The sequence below is a fragment of the Ambystoma mexicanum genome, chromosome 13 (assembly GCF_040938575.1).
Source record: "Ambystoma mexicanum isolate Mex_15411 chromosome 13, UKY_AmexF1_1, whole genome shotgun sequence".
Taxonomy (NCBI): Eukaryota; Metazoa; Chordata; class Amphibia; order Caudata; family Ambystomatidae; genus Ambystoma; species Ambystoma mexicanum.
In genome coordinates, this window is record NC_090938.1 from 447,572,469 (window position 1) to 447,590,368 (window position 17,900).

At 46.8% G+C, this 17,900-nt stretch overlaps 1 protein-coding gene across 1 annotated transcript in view; it reads left to right on the forward strand.

Moving 5' to 3' along the window:
- Window positions 1-17,900, forward strand: part of PSMC5 (proteasome 26S subunit, ATPase 5) — a 278,857-nt gene that overhangs the window by 51,787 nt on the left and 209,170 nt on the right. The window contains exons 2-3 of the mRNA XM_069634084.1: window positions 463-534; window positions 17,152-17,221. Coding sequence (XP_069490185.1) covers window positions 463-534; window positions 17,152-17,221 — 142 coding nt within the window. The remainder of the gene's footprint in view (window positions 1-462; window positions 535-17,151; window positions 17,222-17,900) is intronic.

Sequence of the window (17,900 nt, forward strand, 5' to 3'; positions counted from 1 at the left end):
TGGGTAGAGATTTGTTTTGATATTCTGTTCTATCCGTACATACTTTGAGGGTTGGGTAAGATGTGAAGTGTAAGACAGTAACACGAGTTGGGGGTCGGAAGACCAGCTGGCAGGTAGTTATGAATGTAAACTTACAGTTGGTTAAAACGCATTTGTTTTAATTTGAGTTTTTTTTCTTGGCTACAAAAAGGTGGTGTGTATAACTTATTACAGTGTAGAAATCTTGGCATAGTCAGTTTGTTTTTCCAAACACGTTTCAGCTATGTAAGTTTGAAACGTTATGCTTTCCTGGGAACGTTTCCATACTGGTGCAGAGTGAGCATGTTTTTCCTACCGAAATACTCAAAAGCTTCTCGACATTAAGAACATCTTCAGAATTAAGATTTTAAGCCCAGTTTTAGAGTTTTGTATTGAAAATTTCCCAAAAGCTATATAATTAAGGTTTACTTTTTTTCCCTGTAGATGGATATGGATGAAACTAAAGGCGGAACAGGCCTACGCCAGTATTACCTATCTAAAATTGAAGACCTCCAGGTACTTGTATCCAACTCAATATTGCAAGTGAATGTTATGAAGTCTTGTGGCATTTAGGCAAGTTGCAACTTTGTTTTGATTTACTTTATTAACAGAGTATATTTAACCTAGTTTAGAGACTCCCATGCAGGTGGTGAGGGGGCGGGAGGGTTTGATATTTTTGTCATAGAATCAGTATTTGCCATGTGTGAAAGTAAAATCCAGTAGTAGTAAGAGATTGACGTTTTTGCATGTAGATCACTGGTTTTCTTGCGCTTGTAAATGTGGGAGCAAGCAAAGTTTGAGGAGCCTGCAATACTTTGTCTGTGAAAAATGTGCATCTGGGCCTAACACCTTTTTATTCCGGTATACTCTGCAGACCATACATTTTAAGCCACACCTTGTACACCATTGAGCCTGCTCTACACAATTTACATTTCAGAGCAGATGGAGGTAAAAGCATACTGAAGAAAGGGATTATTATGGGGACCTATCTAGGCAGGGCTCTGTATAAACATCTGAGGTGCAAGTACTTTACTCTGAATTTTGGCAGGTTGGGAGTAAAAGGATTTTCTGGGAAACCTACTTCTCATTCACAATTCATGTATTTTTAGGCGGTTAAAAATATATTTTAATTTGAAATGGCCATTTGTCTTGTAATCCAAACATTCTTTGTAGTTACAAATCCTTATAAACCTTTGTGGGTATTTATATTATATGGGCAGTCTTCACATCTAGCTGTATTGGAGCAGAGTCTGCGCTCCTGCCACTGGTCTAAATTACCTGAGCAGTGGGCATGAAGCAATCAATACATGTCCACCTGTTCTGCCACCATTTTTCTTTGTTTGGGCTTATTGGCCTGATTTTTAGGCAGATGGGAAGGCATACTGCTTACTTGCAGTCCTCTTTGGAAGAAAGGAGGAAGGTTAAAAAAAAAGCCATTTTGCTGCTCCCGACAGTTGTGTTGGGACCGTTTTTCTAAAGGCCAACTAAGGGCTTCAAAAAACCATATCTGAGGCAATACAGAAATGCCACTCTTAGTATAAGGCTGTACATTTGGTAGCGCAAACACAGCAGCCAGGCTTATTTTAGGCGGGACAGGGGTCTGTAGGAAGGTACAAAAAAATTGTAGCATACATATGGTCCAAAGAAACACTGATACCCCCTGTATTGTAAAAATAATGGTTTATAATAAACACATGTAGGCAAAGATACATCTTTGGAAAGAGTAAGTACGTTTACATATTATATAAACACAATCATAAAAATGAACTCGATACTTCAGCAAGTCAAGGTGAGTCAAACCTAAGGTTACACATTCAGAATGGTAATATGCTATTCTTGGGGATAAGAACAGATTTGTGTTATACTTTCAGAATACAGTAAGTAATTCAAGGGCAGCAGACTCTGTTGGTCTTAAATCTGAGTTATTCAGTTACAAGAATCACTTAGACCAACACTTTTACAAAATGTTCTTCTGTTAAGAGTGTATAGAGTTACACCGCCACTATTACTTTGAAGACCATAGTCCAGAGCTAGTAAAGTAACTCCTATACTTTTCGAGGGGCATTCAGCTACTCATGGACAAGTAAGAACCTAGTAAACTATTTTAGAAGGGCACTAAAGTAATTCAGGGTAATTTAGTTTTAGAAGAGCAGCAGCTATTCAAAGTCAGTATAATATATTGGTATCTAAACTATTACACTATCCTTTTACAGGAATAGACCTTTCAATCAAGGATACGTTTCAGAAGTGTAGGATACAATTCTAAGCTATGTAGGAACTCTAGGAGACCTTTAAGAAAGGCAATCGGCAGTTCAAGTTAAGTAAGTTTTGGGTAAGTTTTAAAGGTTAGTGCTAAATCTCCCTCACTTGTGAAGCCCCCAGAATGTATTGCTGGACTGGTGGATTATTTTTCCTTATATCTCAATGAGTGGGAACCTTTTTCCACACTCTGATGTTCGTTTACTCTTTGTATGGGTGTCATTTTGTAAGACTCTCCATAGTGACCTTTTGATTGTATCCTCTTTGACAACATTTTGGCATATATAGCCTAGTTGCTGGGTTGCCCTCTGGGGCTCCCTTTGTAAATGTTCTCTGGCTAAACCTGTGAGAACTACAGTTCCTAAGTAGTAAAGGGGGATTTCCACCCCCCTTTACGCTTTATATGGTGAACCAGCACACCCCACCTTATGTGGAGTGCTGGGGGATGCAATGTAGCCCCTTTCTTTCGCCTGAATGGCTGGTGGCACTGGTTTTACCTTTATGACTTTTAGTAATGTATGCTCGTGGGCTGTTAATTCAGCCTCGGTAATGCATAGTAGGGACACAATTTTTCTAAAATGGTAGGCTCTTTCTTTTATCACCATTTCTTGCTTGCTTGTAGTTTGAGGTCTTCCCCTGCCATTCTTGGTGGAAACGACGTCCATAGGAAAAAACAAGAGATCACACTTATTCTTAAGCAGGCAAATACTTTTCAACCCTCCCCAGTGTCAGAGGAGTCTTTCAGTGGAAACAGGCTAGGCCAAAGTCAATAGGCAAAAGTCTATGTATCTTAAGCACTTCTTGTAGGTAAGTAGAAAAGTCTTTGCACAATGTTTTTAGAAGTCTTAAGTAAAGAAGAAGAATCAATGTAGGGCAACAAGCTGTTAGGCTTGTGAAGAGTAGAAACAAATCTACAACAAGTTCTTAGACTTTACAGTACCTTTTACTTAGAACAAAATCAGCAGATGACTTCTGTCCTGTGCAGCTCTTCAGATCCTGGTGTTCCTGGGCCTCAGTCGTGGGGACAAGAGGGAGGACAGCAACCGTCTATCTTCAAACAAGTGGCAATTCAGTGTTTCAGCTCCTCGTGTCTACCGCAAACAGCACCACCGCGGTTCCTGAATGTTGAGACAGACTTTCCTTGCATCTGTGGTACAGAACTTTGTTGAGGTGGCTCAGGCTTGGTCAGTTCTGCTTCCTGGGAGTCCGGAGGATCTTCCTGGAGTCTCTTGTCCAGCTAAAAAGCAACACGCACAAACTGGTGTTCCTCTCCCTGGTGTCGGGGTTCTAGCAGCAACTCTGTGGAATATCAACCAGCTTCAAGAGCGATGTCCAGGTGGCTTACTTTGGAGTTGATTGGTCCCACCAACTCAAAGGGAGAAGTTGTCCTTGCAGCGGCTTCTCTGTCGATGTGAATTTGGAGTTTCAGCACAGCAGCAGGGCTTCACCGGGCAAACCAACGGTCCAGGAGTTGCAGTAGGCGTCCTCTTCAAGTTCCTCTTCAGATTCCTTGGTCCAGTGGTCGACTCTGGCTTCCAAGCCAAAAAGGCTTGCCTTTTATGAAGGTTTCTCCCATTCATTCAAGAGTGGCTGTCCTTGCCGGACAGCCAGCCGGCCAATCAACTAGGAGTGCATTCCTGTCTCCTATGAGACTAAGCACAGGGGGTTTCGGACACCTCCCTCACTTCCTGCCCCCACCAGACACCCTGGAGCCAGAGGCGGGCTTCACTTGTGAACCCCCCCAAAGACAAAATGAACAAAGGGACCAAGCCTAGTTTGGAGCGCATAGTAAATCTCAAGAAGGACCTTTCCACAAAGAAATGGCGAAAAAAGGACTGGGGCCATTTTGACAAAAATGGCACCCAATGGTGCTTTACTGCAGTTGCGAACGCAGCCCGCAGTAAAGACGCACCACAGTAGTTAAAAGTAAACCACTACCACCAGCCATTCATCGAGGAAAGAGTAGCATAAAAATGTTACATGAGAAGCTAGACAAAGGGGATACTAGGTAACCCCTCCAGCACCCTATTTTAAGATAGTGTGTGCTGGGTCTAGAAATTTAAAGTGTCAAGTAAAGTCCATTTCACTTTACCATTCTTGGAAACAGTAGTTATCCAAGAGAGGTTTTTTTAAGCCTTTGGGGAAATCTGTAAGACTTCCCTGTGGCACTACACTGAAGGTGATTAATGCTACAATGTAAAAAGATGCCTATGGAGTTTGTCAGACTCCCAAAACCAAACGAAATAGTATTCAAATCACATTAAAATACATGAGAGAGTGGGGGGAAAAGGGTCTCTCACTCTCCAGGTAAAAATGAAAAAGTTCGAGAGTCCAGCAAAAGAGCTTGGGGTTTCTAAGGTAGAAGGGAATTAGCAAGTTTCTGAGAATTCTCCCTAACATTATGTAATAGAACTAAGGTTAATAGTGCAGTCGTATGAAGCATACAGACATCTCTGGAAGGCAGCCTTGCCCAAAATAATAAGACCACTATACCAACTCTAACTTTTGTTCCAGCTATATAAGCAGGACTAGTGTTGCGTATGGTGTACTTTTATGACATTGTTAGTAAAGTGAAACCCAAAACTTCAGCATTGCACTAAACTAGGAGGAGCCTGATTCAGTGACCATGGTTGCTCGGAAAGGTGCTCCGAGTGGACTGAAAACTACTGCAAGGGAGATCAGGAAAGTAAATTGATGAATTAAAATGTTTGTTGTTTATCTCCTGTAATGCTGGAGTTCCTTATTGTAGCACAGATGAGATGTGCCTTAAATACGCCGGGTAATGAAATGTATAATACTCCTACGTCCCATCCCCTTTCCTTAATACTTGTGGGACATTCCGTCCCTAGGGACGGGACCAGAGCACTTTTTTAATTTTATTTTTTATTCAATTTTATTACGTTTTAGAAGTACAAGTCACAATGGGAATATAAGCAAGGAAGTACAGAACACAATTGGAGACTTTTCCAAATAACTGGTCGCAAAATCGTACATTTCAGCATTTTTTAACTGTAAATCATAAAGGTGACAATTCCCCGTTGCCTCCCTCCCCCCTTGAGTCGAGCAGTCATCATATGAGATATGTATGATTAGTATCCCGGCTAGAGTCAAGCAGAATGCAACACGCATTCTAATTGGCTCTCGCTGGGTCCTTACCCGGCCGAGAATCCTTCGATTCTCGGCCGGGATTGCAGCCGCCTTTGTCCTCCGCTCGGGGCGTGGCAGCCTTCAGCCAATGAGGAGGCTTGAAGCGGGGCCATCCCTGCTCCGAGCCTCCCCACGTCTAAGAGGCTGCCTTCGTCCCCCGCCCGCCGGGGACTCAGGTAAGCTTTTTTTTTTTTCTCCTCCCTGCCCTCCCCACCCCACTTACCTGCTTGCTCCTGCGTCCCCGGTGGGGGACGATAGCCTCCAGCAGTGTGGAGACTCGGAGCTCCGCGCCTCCACACGGCTGGATGCTTCCATCGTCCCCCGGCGCAGGTCCTTTTTTTCTCTCCCCCTCCCTCCCAACCCCACTTACCTTCTGCTTCTTTTTCTTTCTCGGGAGCGGACTTGTGTTCCCAGCGCGTCCGCTCCCGATGGCCGCCATGGAAAGAGAAAACGGACTCCGTTTTCCCTTTGCATGATGGCCATTTTCTTGCTTTTAGTGCCCCGGTCGCGCACATAATGCGGGCTGGGGTACTAATAGCTATATGACCCTCGCGGCTGGGGCATTCGCTCGGGCCTACACTCTATGGGCCCCGGGGCATTACCTGAGTCGGTAATGCCCCCGCCGCTCGGGTCATATTGCTTAAATCTATCTTCGAATAGTCACAGTTTGTACGTCGGGGTACTCCCCCCATCAGAGTGGGGGGGCTTGTGCTTTCCTTCCTATCATTTTTGGTTTCATGTTATGCAACTTAGCACAGCGCGTGTGGCACTCCAGACCATTATGAGAGGTGGGGTATCTACTTGTCAATAGTATTTGCGTATTAATATTACGTATTAATTTATTATCCCTGGCATGTAGTTGCCTATGTAATCCATCCACAGGACATCACACTGCATAGATCTCCCATGTAGGGATGATATCTTTTCCATGATACTACACAAAATGGACGCAGGGTTAGGCACTAAAGGGAATTCCTTTTTGTATGTCATTAAGTGGGTGGAGGTCCTGTATCATCCTCCAAACCCCGCCCATTGCTTTCTTAATCGGGTAAATCGCTGTATTACAAGGAGAATTTGATGGCACTATTATACCTTGTTGTAATAATGCATTTATAGTTTTTTTATTCCTTCCTCTGCCTCACTTGATAATAGGTACTGCTTTACTCTAGGTGGGATTGCACCTGGTTTCAGCTTTATTTTTATGGGCGTGACCGCTTGCAAAAATCCTACATCGTGTGGGCCTCTTGTCCATAATTCTGGCCGTACCTTTTCCATATCTTCGTCAAATATAGTGGGCGGTGCACTGACGCTGGCCATGAGGGGGTTGTGTATTTCTCTGTGCTGCATCATTATGTCACATGTTACACTTATTTCCATTACAATTTCCCCATCAGTATCATTGTCAGTAAACAACTCTTCATCAGGCAAATCACGCTAAGCTATGTTTGGATCTATGCACAACACTGTTCTCCATTCGCATCCATGTGTGTCCAGTCCTATACGATACGTTTGCTTGAAACCTGTACCCCTTCCAAATCAATTGACATGATTGTGCCAGGCACAACATCTGAATTTACAATGGGGTGGAACACAAAATCAGATGGCACTCCATTCTTTTCGTGGTATCTCGGGCACCACTCTAGCGAGGACCCGTATCCCACATGTCAATATCTATGGGCACTCCACTCACTGCAATTTCGTTTGTCATAGTGCTGATCATTAACATGGCTCTATACCCCCGAGTTGAGCATACTATCCCTCGCTGTGAAGGAGATGCTCATATTCAATTTACTCAGGAGATCCCTCCCTAACAAATTTATTGGCGAGCCTTCATGATATAATAGGGGTGCTAGCACTGTCTTTCCCCTCACCGTTATGTCGAATTCTTTTGTGCAAGGAACTTTCAAAATAGTCCCAGAAAACCCCTGTTTCCAACTTTTTTTTTTTCCCCAAGAGCAGAAACTGGCTTTCCCTAAGGCACGATTTTTCAGCTCCCAAGTCCACCATGAAGATGAACTGCTTGTTGCCTATCTCCGCACCCACTAGTGGTTCCTCTTCTGCATGTAGGGTAGTTGATAGGACTGGACACGCAAGTGCTTTCTGTGGGCTGTCCTAATCTGGGTATGTGTCTGTTCCGGGGACTCAAAAGACATTGTCCCCAACTACAGCTGCGCCGCGGAATGGTGCTGGCGCGCTGTTTGCAGTTGTTGCAAAGATATTAGTATGTGCGTTTTCCATCGTATTCTGACGTGCTACTTGTGGTTGCAAACCTTGCTGCTCAGGTTGCTGCCTAGGTACCATGTGTTGGGCTCTCCGCGGGTTCTCATTATAGCACTATTCGTGTTGCACACTCCCACCCATTGGTAACCCATAGACGCTGCCTGGATGTGGGTGGCCAAATTGTTGTTCGTTTCCCATGGGAGGGGGCCCTTGGTAATATCCCATTGGTCGCATTCGACATTCTCTCAAAAAATGCCCCCATCTCCCACAATTACAACATGACCCTTGGGGTCCTCCCCTCATTCCTTGTCTTCCAAACTCTTATTTACTGTCTCCCCGCCCCCCCAAATCCTCCTCTTTGCCCCCGGTACCCACCTCGTCCTCTTGTGGGTCTGCCCTGCCATTGGGGTCCTTCGTATTGCTCCTCTCCCGCCCATTGTTCTTGTCTGTTTGCAGACCAAGTTGCTGCCATCCTTGCTGGTCTATTTCCTGACTCCCTCCTCCCCGTTTCCCTGTCTCTCCGTGGGTAGGGCTGCGTTAATCTCAGCGACCTTCACCAATTTATTCTGAACAAGCTTTGCTTCATCTGACAACCTTCTCTGTGCTCTCTCCCTCTCTTTGATCCTCCTACAATGATGTACTATGATGCTCTGAATCTCCGGCCAACCTTTGGCTTCTAACCCAGCTATTTTATCCAAGGCCTTCCGTACCTCTTTCGGGATCCCTCTCTTAATTATACAGTAAAACAGTGCGGTAGATTGAAGCTGTGCCCGTTTCTGATCTCCACAAGTCCTGTACCCGGAGAATGAATTGCGCAGTCTCTTCCTCCTCACCCATAGTGCATTGCATTACTAAATGTAAGCCTGGGGTATCTAGAAAAGTTCTCTGTAACGCATCCCATACTTGTGCCCTCACATTGTTGAATGATGACCCATCATGGCGGTCACAGTTTATCGTTTCTCCCGGGAAGCCGGCCTTAACCCACACTCCATCTGCTTGGTTTCCAACTGCAGACACTAATCGACTTTTTATATCCCCTATGGCCAAGGGCACCCCTGCCGTGTTCTTTTCGAATGCGTGTATCCACTTCCCCGACCCCGCTGAAAGCGGGGGGAGGAGTTTTAACAAGTTGTTTTTTTCCATCTGTGCCCATGGTATGTAATGGGGCCTCCCTGCCCCCTTATGTATCGGGGGCATCTGTAGTTTGGCCTTACCCCCCTTTTTACTTACCATTACTTTCCTTGCTTTGCTTAATGACATGTTTCCTAACCTCTGCCTTAGTCTCCCTTGCCATCCTGGGAGCCCTCCCCCATCCTCTGGGTCTTCTCGTAATGGGAGCGATAGGCCTGCGGTGGCTGCTCCTTCTTCATATTCATCTAGATCACTCCAAACTTCATCTATCTCTCTATCTGCTTCCCCACCCCCCTTGTCCCTCTCCTGCCTGGTCATCTGTGGGTTCTGCTCGCACTATTCTTATTGGCTTGTCGTTCAAATGGAAAAAAACCTCCCCTGATTGCCACTTATTTTCCGGTCCTTTGGGTATATTTCCCTGTGGCAGCGGGGAAGGTGTAGACCCTCCCACTACACTGGGTGAGGGCGTCAAATCACTGGCTACACTTGGTGGTGTTTCCCCTCCCCCGGGCATCATCTGTCCCCTATCACACAGGGCCCTTAATCGTCTTGGCTCCATTTGGGTGCTGGTGAGTTGCCTTTCTAAATCCCCATTGAGCTGTGCTATGTGTACCGGAGGGGCGCTGCTGGGCCTGTATAGGCCTCTTGGGTCATAAGGCTGTGGGGCAGTGGCAGCTGGTGTCGAGAGGGCGCTTGGCACAGGTACGTACATAGGATCACTGTATCCTTTCAACTGGCCTGGTTAATAATGGCTAAAGCCTGGTGAGGTCATTTTCTCCTGTTTTTACTGTACACTCTTCTGCTGTAACTTCCTCCTCCCCCGCCGGGGCTGTTGGCCCTTCTGAGGTTGCGTCCTTATTCGCGTCACTGCTCGGGGATGTCTCTTCGAACATCTTCCATAAATCTAATATTTCACGCCTGTTTTGTAGTTGTTTACCTCAATACTTTGCTAATAGGTGGGTTGTTACTCCCTCCCATTGCTCTCCTCCTAACTTTGTGTGTTTTCTTTCCTCTACTTGGTATGTTACACAATACAACTTAAAAAGACACTTTTCGTTACTCTTATCACCACCTTCTAGCCCGCACCGGGCTAAATCTCAATGCCATTGTTTACTTGCACCTTTTCAGGACCCACAAAGGCTTTTCATCAATACTTATTCCATAAACAACATAAATGCACACCTGCTTTATTGACAGACCAACACAATTAACTTGAACAACATTGAACATATAACATGTACTACCCTCTGTTGTGAATCGCCCTTTTGTTTTTATTCTAATCTCTTCTTTCTTATTCTTATTTTCTCATTCACTCCCCACGTCTGAGCCCCCTCAGGCTACTTTCTAAAAGAATTTTGCTCACACGGAAAAAGAATATTCTAAATTACTACTCCGAGCCTACTAAATGTCAGACTCCTACGTTTTATTTTCTTTATCTTCACTTACACCCTCCACTGGTCAAGACAATGCTACGTGGCACCGCCTTCTACCCCCCTTTGAAGCTAGGATCCCGTATTCCTTTACCTCCTTTCTCCACAACAACCTAATGGCCATATAAAGGATAGATAAAAGCCTAACAGTTCACTCACACAGTTACTACATCCAAACATTTTAATTCCCACTATTCTTTCGCCTTTATCTTTACACCAACTAATTCACAATTGTTCCCCTCACTTGAGAATCTCGCAACCAGTACTCGCGTGTCCGGGGTGGTCCGAGAGCCTACGTTCAGTCTATCCACAATTGGGGCCGCACCCCAACCAAGCCGTGAGCCGCCTCGGCGAGCAGTTGGGCATTTGCAAATCTTATGCAGTCTTATGCAACCACCTCAAGCTGGCTGCCAACTTCACAGGAGATGCTATAGCTTGGGTCCAATCCTTTCTAGCCAACCGGACTATGAGAGTGTTCTCCACCACCACCTGTGCTGACCCCATCCAAATCACATGTGGAGTCCCACAGGGCTCCTGTGTCTCACCCACTATATACAATATCTTCACCAAGCCATTGTTTGACAAGTTGGACAGTCTGGGCGTCACCTACACTAATTACGCAGATGACACCCAGATCCTCATACCCCTTTCGGGCAACTACGAAGTGGACCTGGCTCTGGTGAATAAAATTTACATCTTCATTCAAGCATGGATGGCCACACATGGCCTCTGCCTGAACGACGATAAAACTGAAATCCTGCTCCTCGGTTCAGACCACAAACTATCCAAACTCACCCCGGACTACACCTCATTTAACATTGATAACAATACTATTAAGGTTATGCGCGAGGTCAAAACGCTGGGTTTTTACCTTGACTCAGCTCTCACCCTCAAAAAGCAAGTGAATTCCCTCGCCTCCTCAACCACCTACACGTGTAAACTCATCCGTGCCGCCAGACCCTTCCTGTCCAGTGCCAGCTGCCTCACCTTGGCCAGTGCCCTTGTCATGTCCAGACTCGACTATTGCAACGCCTTATACTCGGGTGCCAGCAAGTCGGTCACTGACAAACTCCAGAGATTGCAAAATAACGCTCTTAGAGCAGCTCTGAACATCCCACGCAGAGAACACATCTCCAAACACCGGATTGAAGCCCATTGGCTAAAGATAAAGGACAGAATCCTTCTTAAAACTATTTCCCTCACTTCTAAATGCCTCAACAATCAAGCACCCCCCTACCTAGCGGAAAGAATCAACTGGAGACCCTCTAACCGACTGACGAGATCTGCCAATACCTTCCTACTGGAAGTCCCCAGATTCAAACTTACCACAGCGGGCGGTGCAAGTTTCCCAGTTAGATGCCCTTTACCCTACACAAGATTCAGATCCTACGCTCTCAAATGGCTGCACAACAACGACATGCAACGTCCCTCACCCTAGTGGAAACGGCACAACCTGTTATAATGCTGCTCTTTTTGCGTTTAAACTTGATATTTTATATACATTGTATCACCTACTGTAACCAACCACTGTTTTTCTGTAATAGCCTGTGTCAGGCTTTGTAACTAAGTTTCGAGTCCTCTTGTAGGGCTGCGCCCAGATGCCCACGGGCTCGGAGCGCATTACCAAATAAATAAACAAACAAACAAACAAAGATGACAGGGAGCCTTGGAACCTTTCTTATTTGTGGGCACACTCGTCGACCGCGGAGGCAATGTTTTTGCTGGGGCGTCCCGGATCTCACTGCATGGCACAGGGGCCTCTCTCGGCACACCCTTCTCGATCACGTTGCAAGGGTCACCAAATGTAAAGGATCACTCCCTGTAATGCCACTACAAACTTATAATAAATGACACATCCCAGTAGGGAGTGAGACTAAGAGAAGGTTGCAAGTTTGATATAGAATTGACATCTAGAGAACTCTGCTGCCTCGAGAGCACTCTGGCAAGCATTACTTACACAAGATAATAAAGCAAAATATCGTCATTACAATATAGGTTATAGTGCTAGCACATGACTGGCTGGAGAGTGATTTCCCATATAGCTCTGTAGGCGCTGCCTCCTCAGGATTGGCTGCCCAGTTGGCGGGAGGGTGAGCGTCACGAGGTCCAGCTGCCTGTGTCCGGAGGGGGTGAGGGTTAGGTCGCGGCGAGATACAGTTGGCACAACTAAGCTGGCATGAGAAACTACCACTAGACATGTAATGAACAACAATCATGGGTATACCTTTGAGTAAATCTTGAAAACCTATAAATTGCATACCTATGATTACATCATCTTTCATTGAGACTTTTATGAGGTACAGGGCTCAGGGGGCTTATTCTTAATACCCTCGGTCACTGGTGAGTGGGGAGTATAATGACATATGTTAGTTTTAGGGCACAATATACTGTGACAGAGGTCTGGATTTAGTGGAGGCACTCTGGGGTGGGCTGCACAGCAGGGTCACACTTCTGTTCCAGAAAGAGAATACCTTAGGAGGGCACTGGGTTACATTGGCAGTAATTTTCCAACAGCGAGGGTAAGAGGGCATTAGCAGGTTTGTGCTGATGGTTGAGCTACAAGTCCTGGCTTGAGCCGGTTCACACACAGGACAGTGATCTCGGAGGAAGAATGAGACGATACAATTTGCTATTTGTTTCAAATACCCCAGCGCATCCATGAGAAAGGGATTTGTGAAGCTTCAGACAGTGGAAGAAAAGGTGGGGGCCATGAGCGCACAGTGCACGGCGCTCCAGAGAGGAGGGAAGCTTTTCCTTAGTATCGGAGTGGGGCCTATTCCAAAGATGATGTTGGGGGCACACAAAATGGAAGCCAAGTGTGTCGCGCAATAGCCCCACCCATGCTGCTGATAACATAAGGGCAATGGGGATGTCCCCCATTAGTGCGTGAGCAAGTGGTCCATGTTGTATAGTATGTACAGGAGGACCCAAATGGCCCTTCACTCCTTCACACTGTGCTGAAAACCAATTCTGCTGAGGGGGCACAGAAGCTGGTTATACACCACAAGTCTTCTAGTACCAGCTCTGTCGAGGATCCCCTATTTGGGGCTAATTTATCAGCAGTCCCTAAGGTGTCCCAGAAACACTCTAGATCTGCTAGCACCGGCTCTGCCGAGGTTCCTTGTCACAAGGCTAAAATGGGACATAAGACCCCTGACTCCCCTGTGGGGACCACAGCCTCACACCTGTGACGCAGTTCCAAAATGGCGGTCCAAACCCAGCAGTCCACGGCAGCCATTTTGACTACCTCTTACACCAACGTTCACCAGGGCTGGTGCTGAGGGGCCTGTTTTTGGGGCAGAGCAGCCTTTTCCACGTTTTGTGGATAACAAAAACCTGTTCCGCCCTCCAATGGATTGGCGTGCTCGGGCTCTGCTGCTGCATACAGTCTCGATCCCTGCTATGACTGCGCCTGTGATCTATGTGGATCCAATTGGTGGAGGACCATCCTGGCAACCATCCTCTTTGCGTTCCTGGGGGTGTTCCCCTTGCGAGTGGCCTCTGCCTTACCCAGCGCCTAGACCCTCATCTGAGGATGTGTTTTTTGGTAAGTTTGCTACAACTGGCGGCGCCCGCCTTAAGCAGCAAAAGCAAGGTGGTCTGTTTTTCTCTCGGCCAACAGCCTCCTCTTCAGCAACGGGTGGTCTCTCCACCAATATAAAACATCAAAATTATATTTTCAGTCAGTATCCGCAACTGCGGTGGGAGGATGAATTTTGTCTCATCTGGAGGCGTGGCAGACCATCACCAAAGTCCGATGGGTTTTGTCAGTCACTCTGGCAGGCTTCCGCTTGCCCCTCCCCCACCTTCCCACCCACCTCTCCAGCAGACTGCGTCACCCTCCCTCAGAGCCAAGGTGCAGAAGCTTCTAGACCTTAGAGCAGTGGAACCTGTTCCCCTTTGCGAGCAATGGGAGGGTTATAACTCCCGTCTGTTTACAGTGCTCAAACCTAACCAGGCCCGGTCCTCGACCTCTACAAGTTCAATCTCTTCCTACTCGAGGAGAAATTCAAGATGATTACGCCCTGCCAGATAAAGTCCTCTCTCCGGAAGGGCAATTGGCTGAGCGTGGTAGACCTTCAGGATGCATATTCTGATCTAGAGCCTGCATTGAAAATATCTGCGTTTCTCCGTGGGAATGGACCACTTCCAGTATCATGTGCTTCCATTTGGTCTCGGCTCAGCACTGCGTGTTTTTACGAAGATGTCGGTCATTGCGGCATTTCTCAGACTTCAGGGGATTCATGTATATCCATATTTGGACGATTGGCTTATACGCAATCCTTGCCCACAAGCCTCCTCGACCATCCTTCAGTCACTCCTTCAGCTCTTGTTCCGTCTTGGGCTGTCGGTCAACTGGCGGAAAACTTTGATGATGGTCTATCAAGACTTGGTCTTCCGTTGGGACACTGTCAGTACCAGGGTCTTCCTGACAGAGGACAGGATTGCAGACCTTTCAACCACGTGCCAGCTCTTCCTGTAGTCCTCCCACATGTTTGCCTGGTGGTTCCAGAGACTTCTGGGCCTCATGGTCTCTTGTGTGTTAGCTCTGCCTCTCGCACGCCTGAAAATTAGACATACTCGGCTTGCTCTGCGGAGCTGCTGGTCTCAGCCTACGCCCAGATTCCAAGATGATTCCAGTCCCGTCCTGCATGACGGCGAATCTTCATTGGTGGTCATCTGCCAGCAACCTCTCAGTGGGGACCTCCTTCCAGGAGCCCAGCCCCACAAGTAACTGTTATGACAGACGACTCCCTCTTGGGGTCGGGTGCTCTGCACCACCTCGAGGTGTGCGATTTGTGGACGCCCCAAGAAAGGCGCTTCCATATCAATTACCTGGTGCTCCTGGCAGTTTTTCTGGTGCTCGAGGCTTTTCAACCCTCTATCGCCAACAGTGTGGTTCGAATATGCATGGACAATTCCATGGCATGTTTTACAACAAAAAGCAGGTGGGCTCCAAGTCTCCCTTCTTGGTCGACCTGGCTATCCAAATCTGGGATTGGGCCATCCAACACAATATCTGGCTCCAAGCTGTGTACATTCCAGGTCATATCCATGTGACTGCCGCCGCCAATCTACGGTGAGTTACGAATGGGAGATGAACACCGGTGTTCTCACTGAGATCTTCCAGCAATGGGGCACCTCAGAGGTGGACCTCTTTCCAACATCATCAAACAAGAAGCTTCCTCTTTATGCTTCCAGGGAAGGGCCGGGAGTGTCCTCCTTGGGGGACGCTCTCGATATCCAGTGGGACAACATGAGAGCTTGCACTTTCCCTCCTTTGCCACTGATACATCGGTTACTTTGGAAACTCAGGAGTGTATCTAGCTGCACTCTCCTTCATAACGCTGTGGTGACCATCCAGCTTCTGGTTTTCAGACCTGCAGCACCTGTCGAGATCCTCTCCGATCAGGTTACCGCAGATTCCCGGCCTTCTTCACTAGAGCAATCACCAGTTGTGGCACCACTCCCCACAATCGCCCCGCTTGGCGGCCTGGTGCCTGAGTTCTGATCATTATCGCAGTTTAACCTCTCTGAGGACAACATGCAAATATTACAAGCAGCGTGAAAGCCCTCTATGAGAGCACAATACTGGCGCAAATGGCTCTGTTTTTGTCACTGGTGTTTGGCCAAGAGCCTTGACCCCAGGCAGGCATCTGTCGACACTGTTTTGTCTTTCATATCGGACCTTACATCCTCTGGCATACATGTCTTGTCTTGCAGGACTTATTTGTCCTCCACTGCTGCTTACCTGTCTACTAACAGCTGCTCTTTTTCACTGGCTAGCCGTGTCATCAAGAGACACTTTGTGGGTCTTCATCTTTTCCCGCTGGTTTGGACTCCTCATCCCAAATGGGATCTGAATGTAGTCCTCACCGCTTATGCCATAAGCCTTTTGAACCCATGGCCACTACCGATCTCCAGTACCTTTCTTGAAAAGTTGTCTTTCTTATTGCAATAACATCAGCAAGGCGAGTAAGCGAGCTTCAGGCTCTTTCTGTGGAACATCCACTTTCCACAAGGATAAGGTTGTGCTTCGCACTCATCTGTCCATCCTTTGGTGGTTACTGAATTCCATTTGAACCAGTCAATCTCTTTACTGGTCTTCTTCCCGAACCCGGCCTCGGATGCCGAGAGAGCTCTGCACAACCTAGACATCGGGTGAGCTCTGAAGTTCTACCTCGATATAACTAGCGAACTCAGAAGCTCCTCACAACTCTTGGTTACGTGGGCGGACCCAAAGTTGAAACCAGCCTAGACAGCATCCATCTCCCGCTGGATAGCTTCATGTATTTCAGAGGCCTACTAGATTCAAGGCCTTCAATCACTGAAGGGCATTCATGCACATCTGGTCTGTGGCAAAGTGGCTGCTGTTGCCTTCCAAAGGTACGTCCCTTGGGGGTCCATTACCAAGGCGGCTGCATGGGCCTCCCCATATGGTCTGTGCTTGGGATCTCCCACAAGTATGGAGGAAAGGGAACGGGACACAGGAGTATGACAATGGTAGTCACATAGTGACTACTTTACTCCTAGTCAATAGTCTCCTTTCCTCCAAACACCCGTCGTCCCCTCTAGTAAGTATCCTTGTTTATTGCTAAATGGTCCTGGACCTGGCGATAAAAAAGGACTGATGGGCGATATGTGGGCAGAGCTCAGGAGAGCAGGGCTATGGTCACATGCGGTAGCCCCGCGTAAAAATAAAAGGACAAACATTTATATTTTTCATGCTTAAAGTGCTCCGATCCCGTCCCGATGGACATAATGTCCCACAAGTATGGAGGTAAAGGGACTATGGACTAGTAGGAAAGTAGTCACTACGGTGAGTAACTTTGTCATTCAGGTCCTAGTGCTCTGCCAGGTTTAATTTGTGACACTGTCCCATCTGTTCGCCTTAATGCTCTGTTTTTATTATTTTATTGACTAATTTCTAATCATTTTCTTTCAGCTGGTTGTCAATGATAAGAGTCAAAACCTGCGGCGTTTACAAGCACAAAGAAATGAACTTAATGCCAAAGGTACAGTCACCTACTTTCATGTTTACATGGAGCCTTGCTGTTAGTTTCCTTAACGCACGTTCGCGTTTATTTTTTGTTCCAGCATTTTCTTTCGCACATTTTCCTAACTATTATGTTTTTATGTGCACCCTAATTGTATTGTATTGGGTTATTTATATAGCGTTCTTTGCCCGTTTGTATGGCCTCAATGCGCTTTGTGGCTGGAACGCCATCGGTGACTGTGGTCAATGTGCTGGATGTTAGATTAGGAGATGCATGTGTGCATTTCCGCCGGTCTACGACTTGGGTGGCTAGCTAGGCTCGTCTAAGCAGCCAAAAAAGGTCGGGCACGTGGGTGGGCGCTGTTGGTGGTTTGCGATGGAGTGCTATTGTTGAAAAGAGTCTGTGTGGCCAGCTGTACTGAATTTATTTACATTGATAGTCATTTTATGCTAGTGGCAGAGGTGTTGATGTACGTCAGGTGTTTTGTGGATGGCTATCTGCACTGCTAGATCGGATCTCTTTGCCACAAGACACAACAAGCAGTACCCCCAGTTCGCATCCTGGCAAGGTCAGGGCCCCGGCGCTCTAGCCGACGCAACTCCAAGGGACCATTATGAAGGCCTACTCCTTTCCACCCACTCACCTTATCCACAGGGTAATTTGCAAAATCAAGGAGTCTCGCCAACTCCTCATCATT